The following is a 22,963-nucleotide window of genomic DNA, read 5'->3' on the forward strand; positions in this document are numbered from 1 at the left end:
GGAACGGAGCCAAGGCTGCGGACAAGGAGGCGGGAGGGGAAACCGGCCAGGACTAGGGGCCCTACCTGTGCACGAATTTCATGCACTGGACCTCTAGTCTATAATAAGAAAAGCGTAAACAGCAGAACGACCATATGAACGATCTTCTGGACAACCACACTATGACATACACTGGTGCCAGGTCAGCCAAGGCAGGTGTGATGTGACTGGTCAGGGGGACACAGCCATCGCCCCACGATTACCCCACAGAGGGAGGCCCAGGCTACCCTTTGCAGGGTGATCAACGTGGGGGCTCCGCGATTGGTCGCCCCACAGAGGGGCCCAGGCGGGGTGATCAACTGGGGGAGGGAGCTCCACAATTGCCCCAAAAAGGGAGGCCCAGACCACCCTCTGCGTGGCGATTGATTGTGGAGCCCTCACCGGGTGGGCGGGGCCTCCCTCTGCAGGAGGATCAATCTGGGGGCCCCGCGATCAATCATCCCACAGAGGGAGGTCCAGGCCAGCCAAGCGATCACACCCCACGCCTGTTGCCTGCAGAGGGAGGTGACCGGTGGCGGGCAAGCACCACACAGATGGCAAGCAGTGGTAGTGGCGGGGGCAGGGCCAGCTGCCAGCAGCCCGGGGGAAGGAAAGTCCCGATAGGCCCTGATTGCTGGCCAGGCCTAGGGATACTACCCAAGGGGTCCCGGATTGTGAGAGGGCACAGGTCGGACTGAGGGACACCCCCCTTCCCTGGCATGAATTTCATGCACTGGGCTTTTAGTTTTAAATAAAACTGAAAGACCAAAACAGAGACTCTTCAAATGAATAGATAGGGTTAAAGTTGGCTTTCCATTTTACTAGGTTATCATTGTTTAAACTCCATGGCTAGGTATTAGAATTGATTAATACTCATAAACTGATTGGAGAATTTTGAATTTTTAAAGCATTTCAAAGATAGGTTCTTATTTTGCACAAAAGTGTACACTTTAAACTTGCTAGTACAGTGGTGTATATCAATCTTTCTTCAACGTTCTATAAAAAGTTAAGGAAAAGGATATATAATCCTACATAATAAAAGGGTAATATGCAAATTGACCGAACAGCAGAACGACCAGTTGCTGTGATGTGCACTGACCATCAGGGGGCAGATGCTCAATGCAAGAGCTGCCCCTTGGTGGTCAGTGCACTCCCACAGGGGGAGCACTGCTCAGCCAGAAGCTGGGCTCATGGCTGATGAGTGCAGTGGCAGTGGCAGGAGCCTCTCTCCCGCCTCTGCTGCTGGCGGGCAGTAAGGAGTGAGGGGGCCCGGCCTGCAAGAGACCCAGACTGTGACAGGGCACATGCCAGGCTGAGGAAACCCCCCTCCCCAAGTGCACGCATCTCATGTACTGGGACTCTAGTAAAAATATCTTTGCACCCAACTGGCATGGCTCAGTAGTTGAGCATTGACCTATGAATTAAGAGGTCAGTGTGATTCTTGGTCCAGGCTCGATCCCCAGTAGGGATCATGCAGGAGGCAGTTGATCAATGAATCTCTCTCATCATTGGTGTTTTTTTCTCTCTCACTCCCACTCCTTTCCTCTCTGAAATCAAGAAAAAATATATTTTAAATAAATGTATTAACAAATAAAAATATATGCATATTTATTTGACAATTTCAATTCTATCTGTACCTGATTTAAATTTGCTTCTTTGCCCATGGCAAATACAGTCATACACCACTTAACAATATGTTCTGAGAAATGCTTAGCTGAGGAATTTTGTCATTGTGCAAAAACTAAAGTACAATTACACAAAACTAGATGGTATAGCCTACTGTAAATCTAGGCTATGTTATAGCCAACCCTTAGGCTATAAGTCTCTGGAGCATCTATACTAATAAGAGGAACATGCAAATTAACCATCACTCCGCCACTCCTCTATACCCAAAAGCCAATCAGGAGCAAGTATGCAAATTAACCCAACTAAGATGGCGGCAGCCACAGAGCTGGAGTGAGGAGGCTTGGGTTGCCCCCGGCGATGGAGGAAGCCAAGCTTCCCACCTGCTCTGGCCGGCCGCGGGCTCCACTCAAGGCTACAAAGTTTCAATTATAGGAGATAAATAAATCCCAGATACCTGCTTCCAGCCCACCCTGGCCTCCGTTCAAGGAGGTGCTGAAAAAAAAGGAAGAGAGGCTGGGCGCTTGGGTCGCCGGGGGGCATCACCAGCCTGAAAACGGCCCTCAACCCCTCACTGAGGCTGGCTAGGCACCCCAGCGGGACACCCCACCCTGAAGGGGCTGTGGGCAGCCTGAAAACGGCCCTCAGCCCCTCACCCAGGCTGGATACGCCACCAAGGGGTGAGGGTCCCCACTGGGGGACTTGGCCAGCCTGCAAACAGCCATCAGCCGCTCACCCAGGCTGGCCAGGTACCCCAGTGGGGACCCCCACCCTGAAGGGGGTGTGGGCAGCCTGAAAACGGCCCTCAGCCCCTCACCCAGGCTGGCCAGGCACCCCAGTGGGCCCTCCCAACCCTGATCCGGGACACCCTTCAGGGCAAACCAGCCAGCCACCACCTGTGCACCAGGCCTCTATCTATACTAATAAAAGGGTAATATGTTAATCAGACTAGGAGACCTTCCAGACGTTCTTCTAGACAAAGCCATGATGGCTGGGCTGAGGTAGAGTCGGTTAGAGGCCAAGAGGGGAGGGCAGTTGTGGGTGATCAGGCTGATGAGGGGCGGGGCCGTTGGGGGTAAGCAGACCAGCAGGAGGGCCAGCTGGGGGCGAGCAGGCCATCAGTGGGGGTCAGTTGGAGGTGATCAGGATAGCAGGGGGGGCAATTTGGAGTGAGCAGGCCAGCAGGGGGGGCAGTTGGGGGCAAGCAGGCAAGCAGGGGGGCATTTGGGGGCGAGCAGGCCAGCACACAGAGTGGTTAGGGGCAATCAGGCAGGCAGGTGAGTGGTTAGGAGCCAGCAGTCCCGGATTACGAGAGGGATGTCCGACTGCCGGTTTAGGCCCGATCCCTGTAAACCGGCAGTAGGACATCCTTCGAGGGGTCCCAGATTGGAGAGGGTGCAGGGCGGGTTGAGGGACCCCCCCCCTCCCCGTGCACAAATTCCATACACCGGGCCACTAGTGTTATTATATAAAACAAAAATAAATTAAATAAAGCATAAGAGAAAATGATGCAATTGAGACACAATGAACAGGAGATGTATGAGGCTGCTACTGGCATAACACAGTATACTTTTACAGAAATTTTTTTCTTGTAAGTAGAGAGCACACTCTAAAATAATGATAAGAACATAACATAGAAAATACACCAGTAACAGTCATTTATTATCATTATCAAGTATATACACTGTAGATCATTGTATGTGCTACACTTTTATATGACTGCCAGCACAGCAGGTGTGGTTACACTAGCATCACCCAAACATGTGAGTAATGCATTGCACTATGATGTCACAATACCTACAGTGTCACTAGGCGACAAAAATTTTTCAGTTCCATTATGATCTCATGAGACCACTGAAGTATATGTGGAGTGCTGTTGACCAAAATGTCATATGTAGCATATGAATGTATTTTTAGAATTTTATGACAGATTTATAAAAGATCCTCTAAATTTTAAAGCAGCTTAAGCAGCTACAGATACATCTAAAAGAAGTGCACATTCTTTAGGCCAATGTGTTAACAGAATATTCTTCTGTGCCTTACTCACAAATTATATCAGTATATTAAAAGTTGAAGGGATATGTCACAGAGTAAAAGATTAAGAAATCACACTTTAATAACTCAGAACCACTATGAAAAAGCTCAAAACCAGTTTAAGATTATTATTCAATACATCTGTTAAAACTCCATAGACTTCAAGCACTTGATTCTTTCACTAATTTTATAAAATTCAGTCATATCATTAAGTGAGAAGTGACTGCTTTCATAGACATCATCATAAATTACATATGTAAGAAATACTGATTCAAGCAATCTACATGTAAATTACATCTAACTCCAAGGGCTCTCCCAAAGTACCTAAAGCACCCTTGCACTGACCACCTTCATCATGTGCTTGCGCCACCATCTCATCTAAGGAAGGGATGGGGGAAACTGAAGCCAAAATTTGTTTTGAGCACATGCCCAGGTTGTGGGCTCCATCCCCAGTGACAGCGTGCAGGAGGCAGCTGATCAATGATTCTCTCACCATTGATGCTTCTCTCTCTCTCCCTCTCCCTTCCTCTCTGAAATAATAAAAATATATTTAAAAAAATATATGAAAGCAACTTAGGTGCCTATGGATAGACAAATGGATAAATATGTGCTAAATACACACACACACAAACACACACACTCACAATGGAATCGGTCATTAGAAAGAATGATACCTTGTTATTTGTAACAGAACCTATGGACCCAGAGGGTATTATGTAAATGAAAAAAGTTAAAGACAAATACCATGATTTCACTTATATGTGGAAACTGAAGTAAGCAAAACAAACAAAACAAAACATAGACAGACCCATAGACACAGAGAACAAGCTAATGCCAAGTGAGAGGAGGAAATGGGTAGAATCTATAATAAAAGCATAATATGCAAATTGACCAAACGGCCAAACAGTGGAACAACTGTCTGGAGGACCTTTCGGATAAAGCTGGGGCTGTGAGGGCCGAGGCAGCCAGGGCTGCGAGGGCTGAGCCCTTTGCACGAATTTTGTGCATCGGGCCTATAGTAAAAATATAATTACCATTGATGTTGCAGAAAGCCCGAGACCTTCGGAGATATTTATAGCTTTGAAACTTACTAGATTTAAGCCTACATTCAGATTTTCAACTCTGAGATAATTAAGAAGGCCGGTGTTTTAATCACTTAGCATATGGCCAGGGCTCAACAGCAATTTCTGACTCACCCACTAAGTTCCTTGGAACTTGTATGACATCTTCAGCAAATTCAAGAAAGCTTCTAGCCTTTTTAACTGCATCCTGATCCTAATAAAAAGGGGAAAAGATTTAAGCCAAAAGATGAACCATTTGAAATACTGGATTTTATTTTAGAAAAAAAAACTAGTCAAATATTTACCTCTCCATAAATATGAAATGTGCAGGTATCTTCATCTAGATCGATAGCAGTGACCCCAGGTACTTTTCTAGCTTGCTGAATATTAGCACCATGAGTACCAATAGCTAGACCCATCAGATCTTCTCGTACAATAAACTGTTCATGAAATCTTGAGGCAAGCTGCCTTGAACTCTGATGGGAAATGTATATCTGATTAATATTATGCTTTTCACTATTGAGACAACTGTATTTAGGTCAGATATGTAAATTATCTTGAACCTGTATACCAGGGGCCTATAAATTAGTTTATGTTGGAAATTAACAGGTTTTAGAAAATAACACCCACCCATAGCATAAGTTCTTTTTAGGTTACTGAAGGTCTTTATGCTATTTGAGATATTTTTGTTAACAGGAAAGGGCTTGTTGACAATTTTCCAAGGTAACTTTTGAAAACCTATCTGCAAGGCTGCCTTAGTTAACCAATGACATCAACAATGTAGTGATGAAAACAATGTAGTGATTAAGAATCAGATCAAATGTTCCCTAAATAAAAACCAGCTCACTGGGTCTGTTAGACTCAATGGTTTTCAAGTAAAAAAAAAATTAAATAGCATCTCCACAGAAAATTGTATTAGTTTCACTTTTATTAATGGACATTGGTTTATATATTCTAGAAACAGTGCCATTCATATAACTTATCACTAGATACTGGGGTCTAGAAAGCCCTTTGATGAAGTGATGGAAGCATTAAAATGACATTATCTCATCTCACCCCCCAACCTGAAAAAAGGGATTTATAAAAACTGTTGATACAGTAATTAAATTACATTGAATAATTATAGAATGTCAATGATTTACAACTTATCTTACATATGCACCTGCAACCTAAATTGAGATCAGAGTCTATAAGACCTAATGATCTGGATCCACACATACTATGAATTCTTTCAACTATTCAGCGATGACTGAACTAAGTTAAAATGACACCCAAAACTTGTGGATAAGCACTCTCTTTAAACATTATTATCACAATTTAATATTTAGTTCTAGCATGCCATTAATGAAGCCCAAACATATTAGTGACTTATGTTGAAAAACGAAAATTTCTTATCTGAATATGTGTATCTCTTTAATAGTAGTGAGGAAAGATAGGCATGCATACTAGTTTCTCATTATTCAACCTACCTCTAGCTGTTTACTGGCTTCTTCATTTCTCAGTATGAGGGACAGCTTAGTGCGCAGACTCCGAAAGTGCATGTCAATCAGCATGTGTGCTCGTTTTGCGGTAACTTCATTGATAGACTAAAAGATATTATTATATAACATTATTATCAAAGCAAATGCCCCAAATGATATACACCAAAATGAATAACTCAAAAACACTCACCAAAATGACAAGCTGATAAGTTTCTGGATCATAAGTTACAGAAAAGGCACCAACTGCCTTTTTAAAGTCCTTATGTGCCGATTCTTTGGCACACCTAAAAATAAAATAAATATCCATTGTGAAGTTAAAATGAATGATTACCAACTACTGGCATAAATATATGCAGAGAGATTTCCAATTAGAATTGTGGATTCATATTAAATTTGATTTATGCAAGATATACTTATATCCATTTAAAGGTTTAGTTCCTTTGCTGTTCACCTTAGCAGTACTCAGCTCAATCAAGCATTTGAGATTATAGAAAAAGAAAAAAAAAACACAGTTATGTTAAGGGATTTCAGATGGTCTTAGATTACTAAAGGTGACATATTTAGGGAAGCCATTATTCCTCTGCAGACTTCCTCATTTCAGTTACATATAAGTAAGTTATTTTCTTGAATTAACTGTTGAAAACTGTTGGGGATAGCTACAGGGTACCCAACTTTTTTGTTTTGTTTTGTTTGTTTTTGTTTTTTCTAAAGAAAAACTGATCAATTTAAGGGAGAGAAGGAAATGTACATGAATCAGAAGGCACAAAAATGTACATGCCTATTCAATCTCTATAATCAAAATGTAAGATTCCTATGTAGTTTGAACTGCATGCTGTACTGTTTAAAGTACAGCATGTACAAATAAAACATATATTCCTTTGATGCAATCTTTAAAAAGGAATCTCTTAACTAAAAATCTTTAAGCATTACTCCAGATAAAGATAGAGATGACCTTTTGAAGCTTCATTAGCCCTAGTTATTACATATTTATCTGAAAATATTAGCTAAAAGGGAAAAAAACCTGGAGTAATTTTCATTGTCTAGAATTTTATTTGTGACTTATGACAATCTGTATTAATCAGCTTCAAAACCTTAAAAGTCTGTTAAAAAAGTTAGTTTATTTTAGAAAACAAATGTACATGAGCCAGGTATCTAGCCAAGTAAGTTTAAACAAGTGCAACGCTGGCTTAGTTATATAACTCAAAAAAGCTAAGCACTTTTTTTCACTACATTTTAAAAACCATTTTCAATGAATTTAAAAATTGATTTTTATTATTTTAACATGTATATTCTTTTAAACTCATTGCACATCACCTGTAAATTCTCAGAGTTTCTTGCCCATCAACTTACATTTGTCGTAAGTCTTCTGGCACGTCCAGTTTGATTTTATGGAAGGTATCTTTTGTGGCAGGTTTGTTGGGATTAACTGATCGTAGACGTTCAATTGTGACAATTTCATTGTATGTAGCATCACATGCTGCATATTCTATCACATAAAACTGAGAGAAATAAATAAAATTCATTCCTGGTCATAGTATTTATAGAAAGAACAATAAGCTTTGCCTATTCAGCAATTTTTAAATTCTTGATATTAAAAAACACTTTTTGATCAACTTACTGAAACACATGATACTTAAAATATACAGAAAACATTGTAATAAAATGACTCACGTTACTTATTACTTTAAAATAAAAATCCAGACTGAAATGTAGTACCTGGATTTAGAAAAGGGAAATAGTATAAGAAAAAATTTTAAATATGCATTTTCCTACCTCACCCTTTATCATCCTCACTTTAGCTAACCACCAACAGCAAGGTTCTTTTTCATTTGCTCTGGAATAAACCTACACAAAAATTACAACAGAATATTTCATGATTAACATCATTCAGAAATTTATAGATTATCAGACATTGAGGAAAATTTCTCAAAATGATTCTAGGTGTCTTTTGAACCATATCCTGTATCCTGTATCCTTAAATCAGATTGTACCCCTACAGCTAGACACAGATACATAATCAGAAGCTGCCTGATTACCTCGGAGAGCCCTGTAAAAAGAGCTTTCCTATTTATCTGTTCTAATTCAATAATAATTAGTACTCTGAATATGAATGCTCAGGAAAAGCTAACTGACCATAAACCTGGGCATACTTTCCTTAGATACTTTGAAGGCTAAAAAAGTTATCTAAAATGTACAATCTTGTTTTTGTATTGTTCTAATAAGCAAATAACTGGAAGTTATTGATTCTGGCCTACACCTGGCTGCATGGTCACTAAATGGGTAAGGCCGCTGACCACTCACAGCCCACTGAAAATACCATCCTGGCACTCATGTCTCCTAAGGACTAAATGAAGAGATCCTTGGTCACTCTCTCTTCTCCTGTCTGCTCTCTACTAAAATGGACAACTCCACACTGGCAATACTCTGGATACCACCTTCTTGCTCTCACATCAATTTCCCTCATGACCACTTCAAAGTTCACTTACTATGTTCAGCATGGAACCTTTTGTGAAGACACTAGTAAATTAAGGTTAATAGGAAAAGAGACAATACAGTATACATGGGCAGAGAAACAGAAATACTCAGAAGCAGAAGAAGCAGCAGGGAGGAGGACAAGGGGGGTGGGGAGGAGAGAACTGAAAAAGGTACAGAGCCTAAGGCTAACAAGCAACTCAAAGCTCCAACTCTTGTCTTTCTTTTACAATTAAAGTTAATAGTTGTAACTATAATTGTAATAATTATACAATACAGTGACTAAATACAACTAAACCAAACCTACCTTTCCCTCTTGCCTTCATGACTTCCTATTAACTTTGCCCTAGCCAGAGATATACCCTGGTCATTATGATGTAAAACAAAGAGGTTGCCCTGGCAACAATGTCTCATTGGTCTCTACCTGTCAAGTGACTAAGTTTGGGGGGCGGGGGGATAAAAACCTCTATCCCTCACTATTATGAGCATTCCTGATATAGACAGACCAAAAGACCTGGTATCTTACTTCCCTTTTATAACTTAAGTTAATAGTAATACAATACAGTGACTATATACAACTTAATTTAACCTACCTTCCCCCTCTTGCCACCATCAGTCCCTTTCAACTCTGCTCTAGCCAGACCAGTAACCTCAGTTATGTATTATTGTTAGGCAATATAGGGAGGTCACCCTAGCAACAGGGTCTCATTGGTTACCACCTGTCATGTGATTCATTTGAAGAAAAAAAAAAAAGGCCCGTTTATCCACCCAAACAGTATTAAGAGCACTCCCAATATAGACAGACCAAAAGTCCTGATTCGTGCCTTCAGGAAGCTTATAGTCTCCCAGGGAAAATTAACAGTTAAAGGTTCTCAAGTATAAACAGTGTTTAGTTCTCTACTGGGATCCCTCATAAAACCAAGTCCAGTTCCTTACACCTAGTAGGTACTGAGTACATTTTTTGAAAATAAATAGTACTTTATTCTATTTCTAATTTATAATTGTAGAGAAAAGAACACAGACCTGAACATCCAGAGACCTTCTCTGAGCACTCCTACCCCTACATCACCTTCTATCCTGATTTTTTTTTTCTTCCTAGGACTTAGACCTGCCATGTTAGCAATCCTCACTAGAATGTGACCTCATAAAGGCAGGAACTCTTCTGTTTCACTGCACCATCTGTACCTAGTACAAAAAATAAGAATTCAAAGACCTAGTATACTTTACCTTACCTGTACAAATGTCTATTTAACTGCTTCCTTAATACACACATACTCATAAAGTGGCATCTACTAAAAAGACATTGTGGAGAAAGAAGAAACTTAAAATGGAGTGTGTGAAAGATGAGGAAAGAGAGGATACTACACAGATCAATCATAACATAAACCAGACTCTAAGTGTCTTAAGCCATGCCCCCCAATTTTCTGTAACTAGAGAAAACACAAACACAATGTTCGGTTAATGTGTTACATCTCCACAGCACCTTTTGGTCAAAGACATAAATAGCACATGAGCTGGTGGTTCACAGCATGCCCTGTAAAAAGGTTTTACCTACATATGTATATATTAAAACACATACATGGCTTTGAAAAAACATACCAGGATGATTTACTACTACTTAAAGAAATTCAAGGATGATGCTCTATTATGAGGTTATGATTTTTTTCCTTTGTAAAACTAATTTTCCTAATCCAAAGATTCAGGGATTGAGGGAAGCAAGAAAAGAAGTACTAGTGGGCAAAGGAAATCAGTGGTGATTTTCAAAAATGGGCCCAAAACTGCTACTCAGTCAGCCACATTTAAGCATCATATATTTCAAATTAAAAACAAATGTCCATCACAGCTAAAATTCTCAAGGTAGTTTAAATAGTGTTAAAAACAAGGAGTACAAAAGGCACAGGGAATTTAAATGCTCTCACTCCTTCAGTGCTCAATAACTTGATGACATGGGAAACTTACCTCAACTTCATCACTTTCATTTATATCTTTGTTATAACCTACAGGTGGTGGGAATCTCACATCATGGAATGGAATCTGCCTCTCTGGCTGCCAGCTGCAAATAAGCAAACACAATTATTTAACAAGCTTGTCGATTTAATAGAAACAATGACCACGATGCCAACAACTTTGGTTAAATGTGACCCTCTGTTTTTCTAATTTAAAGAAGCAAATGCTTTAAAACTGTCAGTGTTTTGCTGAGTGGGGCATAAGGGCAATATAGAGACATCTCAACAAAGCCTGCATGCAGCACAGGAGCCCTGTAGTTCCATTTGGAATATTTCTTTAAACACAACAGATCAACATTACAATTTTCCAAACGAGTCTTTTTTCATTAATTCCAATCTCTAAGAGTTCTAAATGTAAGGTCACAACAGCAATTTCCTTTGATGCTTAAATTAAATATGTTAGTATTAGTAAGTGTTAGTAATACCATCACCATACTTCTACTTGCAAAGGAATTTTAACCACATTCCAATTACCACAGAAACTGGTACTAAATGCCATCTAATTCCCAAGCAAAATGGGGCAGTCAGCACATTAGCAATTCAGAACTCACTTTTCCCTATTTAAATTTTAGATCCCACGAGGTGGTCAATTCTTGCCATGGATAGCTGGCTGCTGATCAGTATGGTGGGGCCTGATGGGGTCTCCTAAACCACAGAAACCCAAGGGAGACAGCCTATAGGAGTTCAGTAAGTTGCCTGTTTGTTTTTAATTTTAAATGATATGGAACAATTTTGAAAAACACCAAATTATTCTTTTATATTCACAATGATATAAAATACTAAAAGACAAACTTAAAAAAAAAACACTGGAGGATTCAACTGCTAGAGCAGTCATTTCTGGTTTTTGTTTTGTTCTGTTTTTTTTACTAAAGAGCTTTCTTAGTAAAATTCTACTGAGAAAAGTACAAATTTTTTTTTAAAGAAGAACTATTATATAAGACAGGAGAGTAGGTAATTAAGTCAGAATGTGTGGAAATCTGATTAGGACCTATATTAGACTGAGCCCTTTCTCTAGTATTATACATACTTGAAAACTATAAAACAAAAAAAAATGTCTTTACCTCGGAAAAGCCTTTTTCAACTTACTGAAAACCAGTGACTTTTAACATGTTACAAATCATTGCTAAATTCGATTTGTAAAGCAAGTAATAATACATAATATCATTTTCTTGGTTCCTAGGATATTTTTCCTGTTGATCTCCAGAGACAGTGGAAGGGAGAGAGGAGGATAGAGAAACATCCACGTGAGAGAGACACATCAATTGGTTGCCTCCCACAACCTACCAGGGCTGGGGAACCTACAGCTGAGGTGCATGCCCTTGACTGGGAATCAAACCTGAGAGCCTTTGGTCCGCAGGCCGAAGCTCTAAACACTGAGCCAAACCAGCCAGAATGAAAAATTCAAATTCTTTATTCAAAATACATGAAATAGGGAAGGTAAAAAAAACAAATAAACAAAAAAAGCATGTAAAATAATTTTGTATTACAGTAATAGGAGGTTATGATTGAAAGGAAGAGTAAATATAGTCCGAAGTTCTATAAAATATTAGTTGCTTTTCTGTTACAAAGAAAACAAAAAAGGGCAAAGAGACTACTCTGGTGGGGACCTAGCAAGTCCTGGTGATGTGCTTAAATACAGCGTTGACTCTAAAATATACTCCATGAATTCAAGGAAAAACAGTTTATCTATTCCAAATTCCAGAGATGGCAGATAGTTTGAAGAGAAATTTTCATACAGCTATAGTACACAAGAGAAGTAGTAGGTCCAAAGATATAATAATTTTAAGTTTATAGTAGAAATTTGATTGAAAACAAGAGAAATGATCTGATAAAGCAGTGTGTAAACTAGATAATTCTTAAATACAGAGGAAATGACTGTTTGCTTAATACTCTAGATGAAGGACTACAGGAGAAACTAAGAGTGGCAAATAAAGATAATTCTCCTTTTATGGGAAACGGTGTTTAACTAGTGATTGGAGCAAGCAGTAAAGAGTATAATTATGAGAAAAAAAATTACTCTCCAAGTTATCAAAGATTCCTCTGTTAGAGGTGTGATGCTATTGTCTAGTGCAGGGGTGGGCAAACTTTTTGACTCGAGGGCCACAATGGGTTCTTAAACTGGACCGGAGGGCCGGAACAAAAGCATGGATGGAGTGTTTGTGTGAACTAATATAAATTCAAAGTAAACATCATTACATAAAAGGGTACGGTCTTTTTTTTTTTTTAGTTTTATTCATTTCAAACGGGCCGGATCCGGCCCGCGGGCCGTAGTTTGCCCACGGCTGGTCTAGTGTATAACCGTGGATACCAGAAACAGCAAAGATGCAGATTCTAGAACTTTTGGCTCTATGTATAGAGAAAGGTATTCTAACATGTAAACTGTAATTTGGACTGAAATTATTAGTCTAGAACTAAGAACAGAGTCGGATACACTAAATCCTTTTATCTCTGTCACCTAAATGTGTTTTAGGGATCAGAGAATACTACTTTGCCCTGTTGGTAGCTAAAAGAATCTGTGAACAATCTAATTACAGTACATCTGGGTCAGATACTATATTTTAACAGATTTATTGAGGTATATAATTCACATATCATATAATCCATCCACTTAAGTGTATGTACAATGTAATGGTTTTAAGTACAGTCATAGATATGTGCAACCATTACCAGTCAATTTTAGAACATTTTCATCATCTCAATAAGAAATCTTATACTCTAGCTGTAGCTCCCTATCCCCCCAAGTGCTAAGCAACCACTAATCTATTTCTTCTCTCTGTAAATTTGTAATTTGCTTTTGATGTACTGTTAATTCTCTTGGTATATAAAAGTCAAAATGTTATCATTGTTGACTATTCTTCAGAGTTCAATAAAATCCTAATATCATGACCATGTCTACACTGCAGAGTCAAGGAGTTTGTTCGTACTTTAGAATCTTGAATGGCTACTCTGAAAATAGCCTTTATTAACAATCAAAAATCTTAATAAACATAGATACAGACAACAGATTGACGGTTGTCAGATGGGAGGAGGTAAGGGGGGCTGGGTGAAAAGGATGAAGGAATTAAGCAGTATAAATTGGTAGTTACAGAATAGTCACAGAGATGTGGATTACAGCATAGGGAATATAGTCAACAGTGTCATAATGACTATGTGTGGCCAGATGGGTGCTTGGGGCACCAGGGGGACCATTCTCTAAAGTGCAGGATTTTTCTGGCCACTTTTCTGTACATCTGAAATTGATACAGAATAACATTGAATATAAACTGTAATTGAAAACAAGTTTTAAGCAAGAGACTGGTCCAACCAAATAAAATGGTAACATCTATATTACTTATACTTTTGTATAGCTAATATTCCTAGACCTATAATATGTTTATTTACTCATCTAACAGAAGAAAGCAGAAAAGATCAGTTACCACTATTATTGAATATAAATATATGAAACAAAAAATAAGTTAAGGGGTAAACATGATTATTTCCAACAAAATATACTAGAAAACTAAAACCACTAATTTTAGATTTAACGTTACAAAACTCACATCAATTTTACCAATACCTGTGAATCCATTCATTTTCATCTTTTAACAATTACAAATATTCCTATCCAAACTCTCAGTTATTAATAGAGAAGGATCTGGTTTCTCTCTTCACATTCAAGGAAACTGAGATACAAGGATCAAGATTATACAAAAGGAATCTCTGAGGTCATTAGCAGGAACAGTTTTTCCATTGGTTTAATACTGAATTGTTCAGGAACTTCCTGGTCAGTAACATGAAGATGCATTCCTGAAAAACACTCAAACTAAACTTGAATTTTTTTAATGAGGAGTAAAAGGAATAATTAGGATAAAATATTAAAGAACCTGAACACTAAAATTATATCAAGACACTTACTTGTTTTCAAATGCAACTGTTATTGAATCTTCATGAACGTCCTTTACAAAGGCCTGTAAAAACAAACAGTTAAATTACCTTCTAAACTTGAAGATCATTTGTTTTTAAATTTCACAGATACAAATAAATAAATAAATAAATAAAAGAAAATCACAGATACCAAATATTTTATATTTAAGAATAAAATGGAGCCCGGCTGGTATGGCTCAGTGTTTGAGCATCGACCCATGAATCAAGAGGTTTCCCGTTTGATTCCTAGTCAGGGAATATGCAGGGACTGTGGGCTCGATCCCCAGTGGGGGGCATGCAAGAGGTAGCCCATCGATGCTTTTCTCTCATTGATGTTTCTGTCTATCACTCTCCCTTCTTCTCTAAAATCAATACAAACATATTTAAAAAAAAAAGAATAAAATGGAGATTCAAATTAAAGTTTGTTCATTTTATGAGGATAACTCATTCATGAATCACATCTATATGCAGTCACCTACTCTATGCTAGGCCCTGGGAATACTGATTAGTTAAAACAAAACATGAAAAAACTGCTCCAGAGTTCAGCATCTAATAGGAGAGGTAGTGAGTACAAAGCTGGAGGTATACTTTAGGCTACAATTATTGGAAACTATAAAACTTGTTCCAGAGCCCTATGCCAGCTGGTATAGATCTGTTGTAACATATCTTTTTCACCTTAAATAAAATGTTAGTATACAGTAATAAATAACTAAATGTAACTGCAAAAACTGAAAATCTATATATACACGAGTACACTAAATTTTCTTTAACAACAATATACTTCTAATACCACTAAAATGTCCCATTAGCAGAGTTTAATTAAATTCTCAATCTCATATGCACTTGGAGAAAAATATCCTATATAATAAAGAGCTAATATGCAAATGGATGTCACACCCTCACGCTGTCATGCCATAACAACTCAGACACTCAACAATGGAGAGAGAGGAATGGGGACCAGCCAGGCACAAATGAGCTTGCGAGAGAGGAATGGAGACCAGCCAGGCACAACTGAGCTTGCAAGAGAAGAATGGGGACCAGCCAGGCTGCGGCCCGGGAGAGGGACAAGCCACCTGCCCTGCAGTCCCGGGTGCCAGCAGCTAGGGCTGCAGCCCAGGAGAGAGACAAGCCACCTACCCCGCGGTCCCAGGCACCAACAGCTTTGCCTGCGCCTGTGGCCCAGGAGAGGGACAAGCCACCCGCCCCGCAGTCCCGGGAGCCAGTGGCTGCGCCTGAGGCCTGGGAGAGAGACAAGCCGCCCAACCTGTGGTCCCAGGCGCCAGCAGCTGCGCCTGAGGCCCGGGAGAGGAATAAGCCACCCGCCCCATGGTCCCAGGTGCCAGCGGCTGGGGCTGCAGCTAAAGAGAGGGACAAGCCGCCCGCCCTGTGGTCCCGGGCGCCAGCAGCTTCGCCTGCGCCTGTGGCACAGGAGAGGGACAAGCCACCTGCCCCATGGTCCCGGGAGCCAGCGCCTACGGCCCAGGCAAAGCCGCCGGCCCACAGTCCCCTGCGGCTGCAGCCAGCCCAGGCAAAGCCGGCCCGGGTCCTGGGTGCTGAGTGAAGCAGAGGCGGTTAGGGGCGATCAGGCCAGCAAGGGAGCAGTAAGGGGCTATCAGGCAGGCAGGCAGAGGTGGTTGGGGCGATCAGGCAGGCAGGCAGAAGGGTTAGGGGAGATCAGGCAGGCAGGCAGGCAAGCGGTTAGGAGCCAGCGGTCCCGGACTGTGAGAGGCAGTCGGGCATCCCCCGAGAGGTCCCGAATTGGAGAGGGTGCAGGCCAGGCTGAGGCAACCCCGCCCCGTGCACGAATATTGTGCACCAGGCCTCTAGTCTATCTAATCTAATAAAAGGGTAATATGCAAATTGACCATCACTCCAACACCAAGATGGCCACCCCCATGTGGTCAAAGATGGCCACCACAAGATAGCCGGCAGGGTAGCACAGTTAGAGGCGACCAGGCCAGCACGGGAGAGCAATTGGGAGGGCCAAGGCCTGCAGAAGAGGGCAGTTTGGGGGGAACCAAGCCTGCAGCGGAGGGCAGTTAGGGGTGATCAGGCTGGCAAGGGAGGGCAGTTAGGGGTGACCGGGCCAGCAGGGGAGGCCAGTTGGGGGCAACCAGGCCTGTAGGGGAGGAGAGTTAGGGGCAACTAGGCCTGTAGGGGAGGGCAGTTAGGGGCAATCGAGTCGGCAGGGGAGGGCAGTTGGGGGGAACCAGGCCTCCAGGGGAGGGCAGTTGGGAGGGCCAAGGCCTGCAGGGGAGGGCATTTGGGAGGAACCAGGCCTGCAAGGGAAGGCAGTTGGGGGCAACCAGGCCTATAGGGGAGGGCAGTTAGGGGTGACCAGGCCATCAGGGGAAGGCAGTTAAGGGCAATTGGGTTGGCAGGGGAGGGCAGTTTGGGGCGACCAGGCTGGCAAAGGAGAGTAGGGGTGACTGCACCAGCAGGGGAGGCCAGTTGGGGGCGACTAGGCCTGCAGGGGAGGGCAGTTAGGGGCAATCGGGCCTGCAGGGGAGCAGTTAGTCGTCGATCAGGCTGGCAGAAGAGTGGTTAGGGGGTGATCAGGGTGGCAGGCAGAAGTGGTTAGGGGCAGGCAGGCAGGCAGGCGAGTGGCTAAGAGCCAGCAGTCCTGGATTGTGAGAGGGCTGTCTGACATCCCTCGAGGGGTTCCAGATTGGAGAGGGTGCAGGCTGGGCTGAGGGACACACAGCCCCCCCTCCCCATGCATGAATTTCGTGCACCAGTCCTCTAGTATCCTATCTAATAACAGAAAAACATGGTAATTTACCATACCTTCACTACGCCTCCCATTGGCTAATCAGCGTGATATGCAAATTAACCGCCAACAAAGATGGCGGCTAATTTGCATACTGCAGGCAGGGCGGGCCAGTGCGAGCCGCCATCCGGGCCCCTGTGTGCTGCCTAAGCCCTGCCCCCAGCCGGGACCCCTGTGTGCGGCCCTGCGCGGCGGGGCTTGGCGGCGAGATTGGCCCGAGAAAGCTCTATTCTTGCAGGAATATTCCTCCAACGGGCTTCTAGTATATATATAAAGAGCCAGGGTCTGTTACATCCAAAACAACCAAAGGCTCAACCTAATGCCCAAGCTGTGCGTGCAGCAGGCTCTGGTGGGTGGGGATTTGTGGCAGTGGGGACGGGGCCAGGGGAGGCGGGGCTGGCACTCACACTCACTCACAACCACACACACGAAGAGACATACACAGCACCCACCAGCTCACAGCCTTTTCTCCCTTTCTTTCCCTCCCTCCCAGCTCACTCTCAGAGCCTCTCTCAGAATGAGGCCCCAGGGCAGGCAGAGGGTGGAGCTGCCCCCACTGGCCCCGCTCCCTCACAGCCGGGAAAGAGGAAGAGGGAGAGGGAGAGAGGGAGGCAGGGAGGTCTGGAGGACTGCTGAGAAAAACAAAGAGAGACAGAGACTGGGAGAGATTGGGATGGAGAGATGGAAACAAAATAGCAATATTAAAATATTTCCTCTAATTCAGTGGTTCTCAACCTGTGGGTCGCGACCCCTTTGGCGGTCGAACGACCCTTTCACAGGGGTCGCCTAAGACCATCCTGCATATCAGATATTTACATTATGATTCATAACAGTAGCAACATTACAGTGATGAAGTAGCAACGAAAATAATTTTATGGTTGGGTCACAACATGAGGAACTGTATTTAAAGGGCCAGAAGCTTGAGAACCACTGCCCTAATTCATTCCCTTTTAATGTGCAAGAATTTCGTGCAACAGGTCACTAGTAGTAATATAAAGCACAGAGGTAATAACTCTTTAAAATCTGATACCACAATTGCTAGTAACCTGTATAAAGACATAACAAAAATAATAGCTAATTATGGGGAATTCCTTAATCAGTATGCTGTCCATAATTCTATAAAATGACATAACAAAAGTAACAGCTAACTTATTATGAAGAATTTGTTAATCAGCATGTCCGTAATTCTGTAAAATTAAGTTTTTAATAGGTGCGGAAGGTTTTGTTATTGTTTTTTGAAAAGTAAAGGAATAGGACAAACTATAAAGAAACCCAAAGAGCTTTATATCTTAATTCATTTTATAATGGCTTGAGAGATTTAAGCTTCTTACTCAAATTTGTTCTGTACCTTTCTCTTCCGTAGTTTTCCCTACCTGCAAGGATAATGGCCAAATTCCTCTGGCTGTAAAAGTCCCTTCATGACCTGGCCCCACTGCTTATCTCTCCAAGCTTCATCTTTCACATCCTTGGAGGTTGTGACCCAGCAGTGCTAAACTATTTGGGCCTCTCTTTGTATATGCTGTTTCTTCTTTCCAATTGTCCTCCCTCTCTTTTAACTTAGCTACTTCCTATTGGTCTTTTTAGGTTTCAGTTCAGATCTCACCTCCTATGAGAAAACCCTGAGGACTAAGTTAAATTCTGTCTTCTGCATTCTTATACATCCTATGCTTATCAATTCTATAAACATATCCCATTTTATTACTACAGTATTGCCCATTTTCCCACTAACAGCAAACTTCCTGGGGGTGAGAGGGCAGGTCTTGAGTGCCTACTAAAAACTGTATGAGTAGTTATTAAGTGGATCATTGCCTCAGGGGTTCCTATGCTAGCCTTGGAGGAAAGGTATGTGTGTTAGAGGGAAGGTATGTGGATGTGTTGATCAGGAAGACACACAAGAAGATGAGGTTCCTATTGAGCTTTAAAGGAAGAATTAGCCCAACAAAAGGGAGTGGAGGTTAGGGAGGCACAGGCCTAAGGGGCTGCAGGAACAAAGGCTTAGAATTGGAGAAATGGATGTGGTAGAAGGGCCATTGCTTCTGTCTAAAGTTTTATGTTTGCATATTTTGGCAGTACAGTTAACCTTTGAACAACATGGGTTTGAACTGCATAGGTCCACTTACACACAGATTTTTTTTTCCAATAAGTACCTGTACTGTTTTCGATCCACACTGGAGACTGCAGATGTAAAGGGCCTATTATGCATTCATCTACACAATTTTATATAGCAGATTTGAGCAACCAAGGATTTTGGTATTCGTGGGGAATTCTGGAACCAATCTCCCACAAATACCAAAGGAAAACTAAGTTTTGGGGGAGTCAAAAGTTATACACAGTTTTTTTTAATGCATGGAGGTTTGCACCCCTAACCCCAGGGATATTCAAAGGTCAACTGTAATATTAATTCTTTACTGTATATTAGATGCTGAAAATGTTAAATCCTTTAGTTAGGTAAGAGAACTTTATTACTGCTGGGTGAAAAACTGTTGTCATTAAATCAGGTGTCTTTCCAATACTATTGCCATTGTATAAAACTGTGCTGTCCACCTTAGCAGCCATTGGTCATATGTGACTTTCTATATTTAAATTAATTACAATGAAATAAAATTAAAAATCAGTCTCCTGCTCATACTTGCCACATTTCAATTGCTCAATAGCCACACATGGCTTAGTGCAGCCGTGGGCAAACTACGGCCCGCGGGCCGGATGCGGCCCGTTTGAAATGAATAAAACTAAAAAAAAAAAAAAGACCATACCTTTTTATGTAATGATGTTTACTTTGAATTTATATTAGTTCACACAAACACTCCATCCATGCTTTTGTTCCGGCCCTCCGGTCCAGTTTAAGAACCCATTGTGGCCCTCGAGTCAAAAAGTTTGCCCACCCCTGGCTTAGTGCCTACTGTAGTGGACAGTATAAGTAGAAACTATTTCTTTCATCGAATAAAGTTACACTGGACTATACTGATTTAAAACATTTACAAATGTTGGGGATTATTTTCAAAACCACCTTAAAAGCACTCTGAAAATCAGTTACTTCATTGCTATATATTTTTTCTATTTGCCAAAAAGATATTGCACAGTTTAATCATATTCATTCACCACATTTGTCTATTTCCTAAATCAAACATTCCCTCAAAGGAGGGAGATCTACAACTGTTGTGACTATTTAAAACAAAACAAAAATGCTTTCAAAGGCTCTGAAAGCAATTCTGGATGTAGTGTCAGAAATGGTTTGAGTAATCATCACAGCCTACCAGGGCCACTGCCTTTGAATTAAGGAGGCTTATCTGTATATGGATGGATATTTGTATGATTATTCCAAAATCAGTCATTTTTGGTCACTGTTTGCATATTAAGTAAATACAGAAGGCATGTAATAATACCTTCTCGTTGCTGCTGTAATAAGTGAAATAACAGAAACTAACTGGTTTCTTCTGCACACACACCAAGAACAACCACCTCCTATGACTTCTAAGGCCTTTTGCTAAACTGTCACTTCCAGCAAGGGTCCCATCTTTCTGTTTCTTATTATTTCTCCAATAATCCTCCTTTTGGCCCTGTCCTTCCCTTACCCCAACATTCATACTCTCCCTTCCCTGGACACTTCCAGAGCACTATCATACCCCCACCACCAACTTGGAGAACTACATTTTTTGTAATCCCTACCTACCTATATCAAGCAAAACTGGCGTTTGTGGAGAAGATAGTCAAGTTGGTGTTTGGGAGGGGATTTCCGAGAGATTACCAAAGAAGGCAGATTGAATGGGTTTGAACAAATACACAAAGGGAGCTGTACTGAATGAGAGCTAGGGTTCTTGTAAGAGTCAATAAACTTAGTGGTTAAAAATTTTGCTGTTTGCCGTAACCGGTTTGGCTCAGTGGATAGAGCGTCGGCCTGTGGACTGAGAGGTCCCAGGTTCGATTCCGGTCAAGGGCATGTACCTTGGTTGCGGGCACATCCCCAGTAGGGGGTGTGCAGGAGGCAGCTGATCAATGTTTCTCTCTCATCGATATTTCTAACTCTCTATCCCTCTCCCTTCCTCTCTGTAAAAAATCAATAAAATATATTTTAAAAAAAATTTGCTGTGAATGATATCCAGGTTCAAAATCTTGGTTCTACCACATCATAGCTGTGGGAATCTCCAAAAAGTGGTTTAGACTTCAGATTCCTCATTCATCTGCAAGTAAGGAACAGATACAGGGGAACGGGACCTGCCTTTTAATCTGTTGTGAGTAATAAAATCACACATGTCCAGTGTCTAGCACAATGCCTGGCACATAGTTGTCATTAAATTATTTAGAGGTAAAGCATAGAGGAACATACTTTATAAAAGATGCAGAACCATAAGTGCTCTTACATTTCAGAGTTACATCTCAACAAAATCATACTTTTAAAGATTTAAAAATTGAGACAGAAAAGGAAATGGCTATTTCCTCAAAAATAGATAGTAAATACTAAAAGGTTATTTAGACTCTGAGAAAGAAAAAATGTGATGAAAATCTTTGGGGTCTGAGAAAGGTGCTTAAGTGCAGCTAAAGACAGACACAGGTTCCCCATCAAGGGGAATAAATAAGAAATCAAAAAATCATTATGGGATTCCCAAGTTATTGGCAACTGGCCCAAAGAGACAATCACAAAAGTCATACTTACCAAAGTGTATAATGACTAGAAATCCAATTCAAATATTACATTATCAGGATGGATGAAACTAAGATGAAAATCCAATCCAACTGGGCAAACTCTTACTCCCCCCCTATACCTCACACCCTTTGGTTTAGTAAACTCTCACAAATATGAGTCACTGGTCACAAGAGACATTATCATGTAGAGAAATTTCATTGTAAGCCCCTGACCACTAATAAATATAACCTCTATATTATCACTGAAGACAGCACATGTAGTGCAGTGATAATTCTCACTAGAGAAAACTTAAGAGCATTGCAAAATAATCCTTCAAAAGAAAACCTGTAAGAGATAGAGGATAAATAAAATATGTGATAAAATATGAATCAGCCTGGCTGGTGTTGCTCAGTGGTTGGGCATCGACCAATAAACCAGAAGGTAATAGCACATGCCCAGGTTGCAGGCTCAATCCCTAGTAGGGAGCATGCAGGAGGCAGCTCCCTCATCATTGATGTTTCTATCTCTCTCTCCCTTTTTCTCTCTGAAATCAATAAAACATTTTAAAAATCATTTAAAAAAATTGTGACTCAAACCCAAGGTCTCACATATAAAGTTACTATGTAGGCAATAATAAAATAAGGGAATGGATCAATCAAAGAACTTGTATGCATATATGCATGACCCATGGACATAGACAGTAGTGTGGTGAAGGCCTGGGGTGAGGGGCCAGGACAGGCTAAAAGGGGTCAATGGGGGGAAAAGGGGGACATATGTAATACTTCCAACAATAAAGATTTTAAAAAAAACAAAAACAAGGGAATGAACAAAACGGGAAAAATACATAAACCTCATCAACAACCTTCCAACCATAGTGCATGTCCATGCGGTTTACCCTGAACCAAAGACAACACACAAGTACAAAGAGAATAATATTAAAAGCTATTAATTTTCCTGTATATATTCTAACTTTT

General features: G+C 41.1%; 1 protein-coding gene across 12 annotated transcripts in view; it reads right to left on the reverse strand.

The window, feature by feature from the left end:
* The window catches only part of FMR1 (fragile X mental retardation 1), a 42,842-nt gene that overhangs the window by 15,045 nt on the left and 4,834 nt on the right, over positions 1-22,963 (reverse strand). For 11 of the 12 annotated variants that reach the window (XM_006087759.3, XM_006087755.3, XM_006087756.3 and 8 more), the window contains exons 2-9: positions 14,590-14,642; positions 10,649-10,742; positions 7,991-8,062; positions 7,568-7,716; positions 6,408-6,501; positions 6,206-6,322; positions 5,042-5,212; positions 4,872-4,950 (exon numbers count right to left, since the gene is read on the reverse strand). In XM_006087759.3, coding sequence (XP_006087821.1) covers positions 4,872-4,950; positions 5,042-5,212; positions 6,206-6,322; positions 6,408-6,501; positions 7,568-7,716; positions 7,991-8,062; positions 10,649-10,742; positions 14,590-14,642 — 829 coding nt within the window. The remainder of the gene's footprint in view (positions 1-4,871; positions 4,951-5,041; positions 5,213-6,205; positions 6,323-6,407; positions 6,502-7,567; positions 7,717-7,990; positions 8,063-10,648; positions 10,743-14,589; positions 14,643-22,963) is intronic. The other variant, XM_023753050.1, reaches the window with a different exon arrangement.

Source organism: Myotis lucifugus, unplaced genomic scaffold (assembly GCF_000147115.1).
Source record: "Myotis lucifugus unplaced genomic scaffold, Myoluc2.0 scaffold_40, whole genome shotgun sequence".
Lineage (NCBI taxonomy): Eukaryota > Metazoa > Chordata > Mammalia > Chiroptera > Vespertilionidae > Myotis > Myotis lucifugus.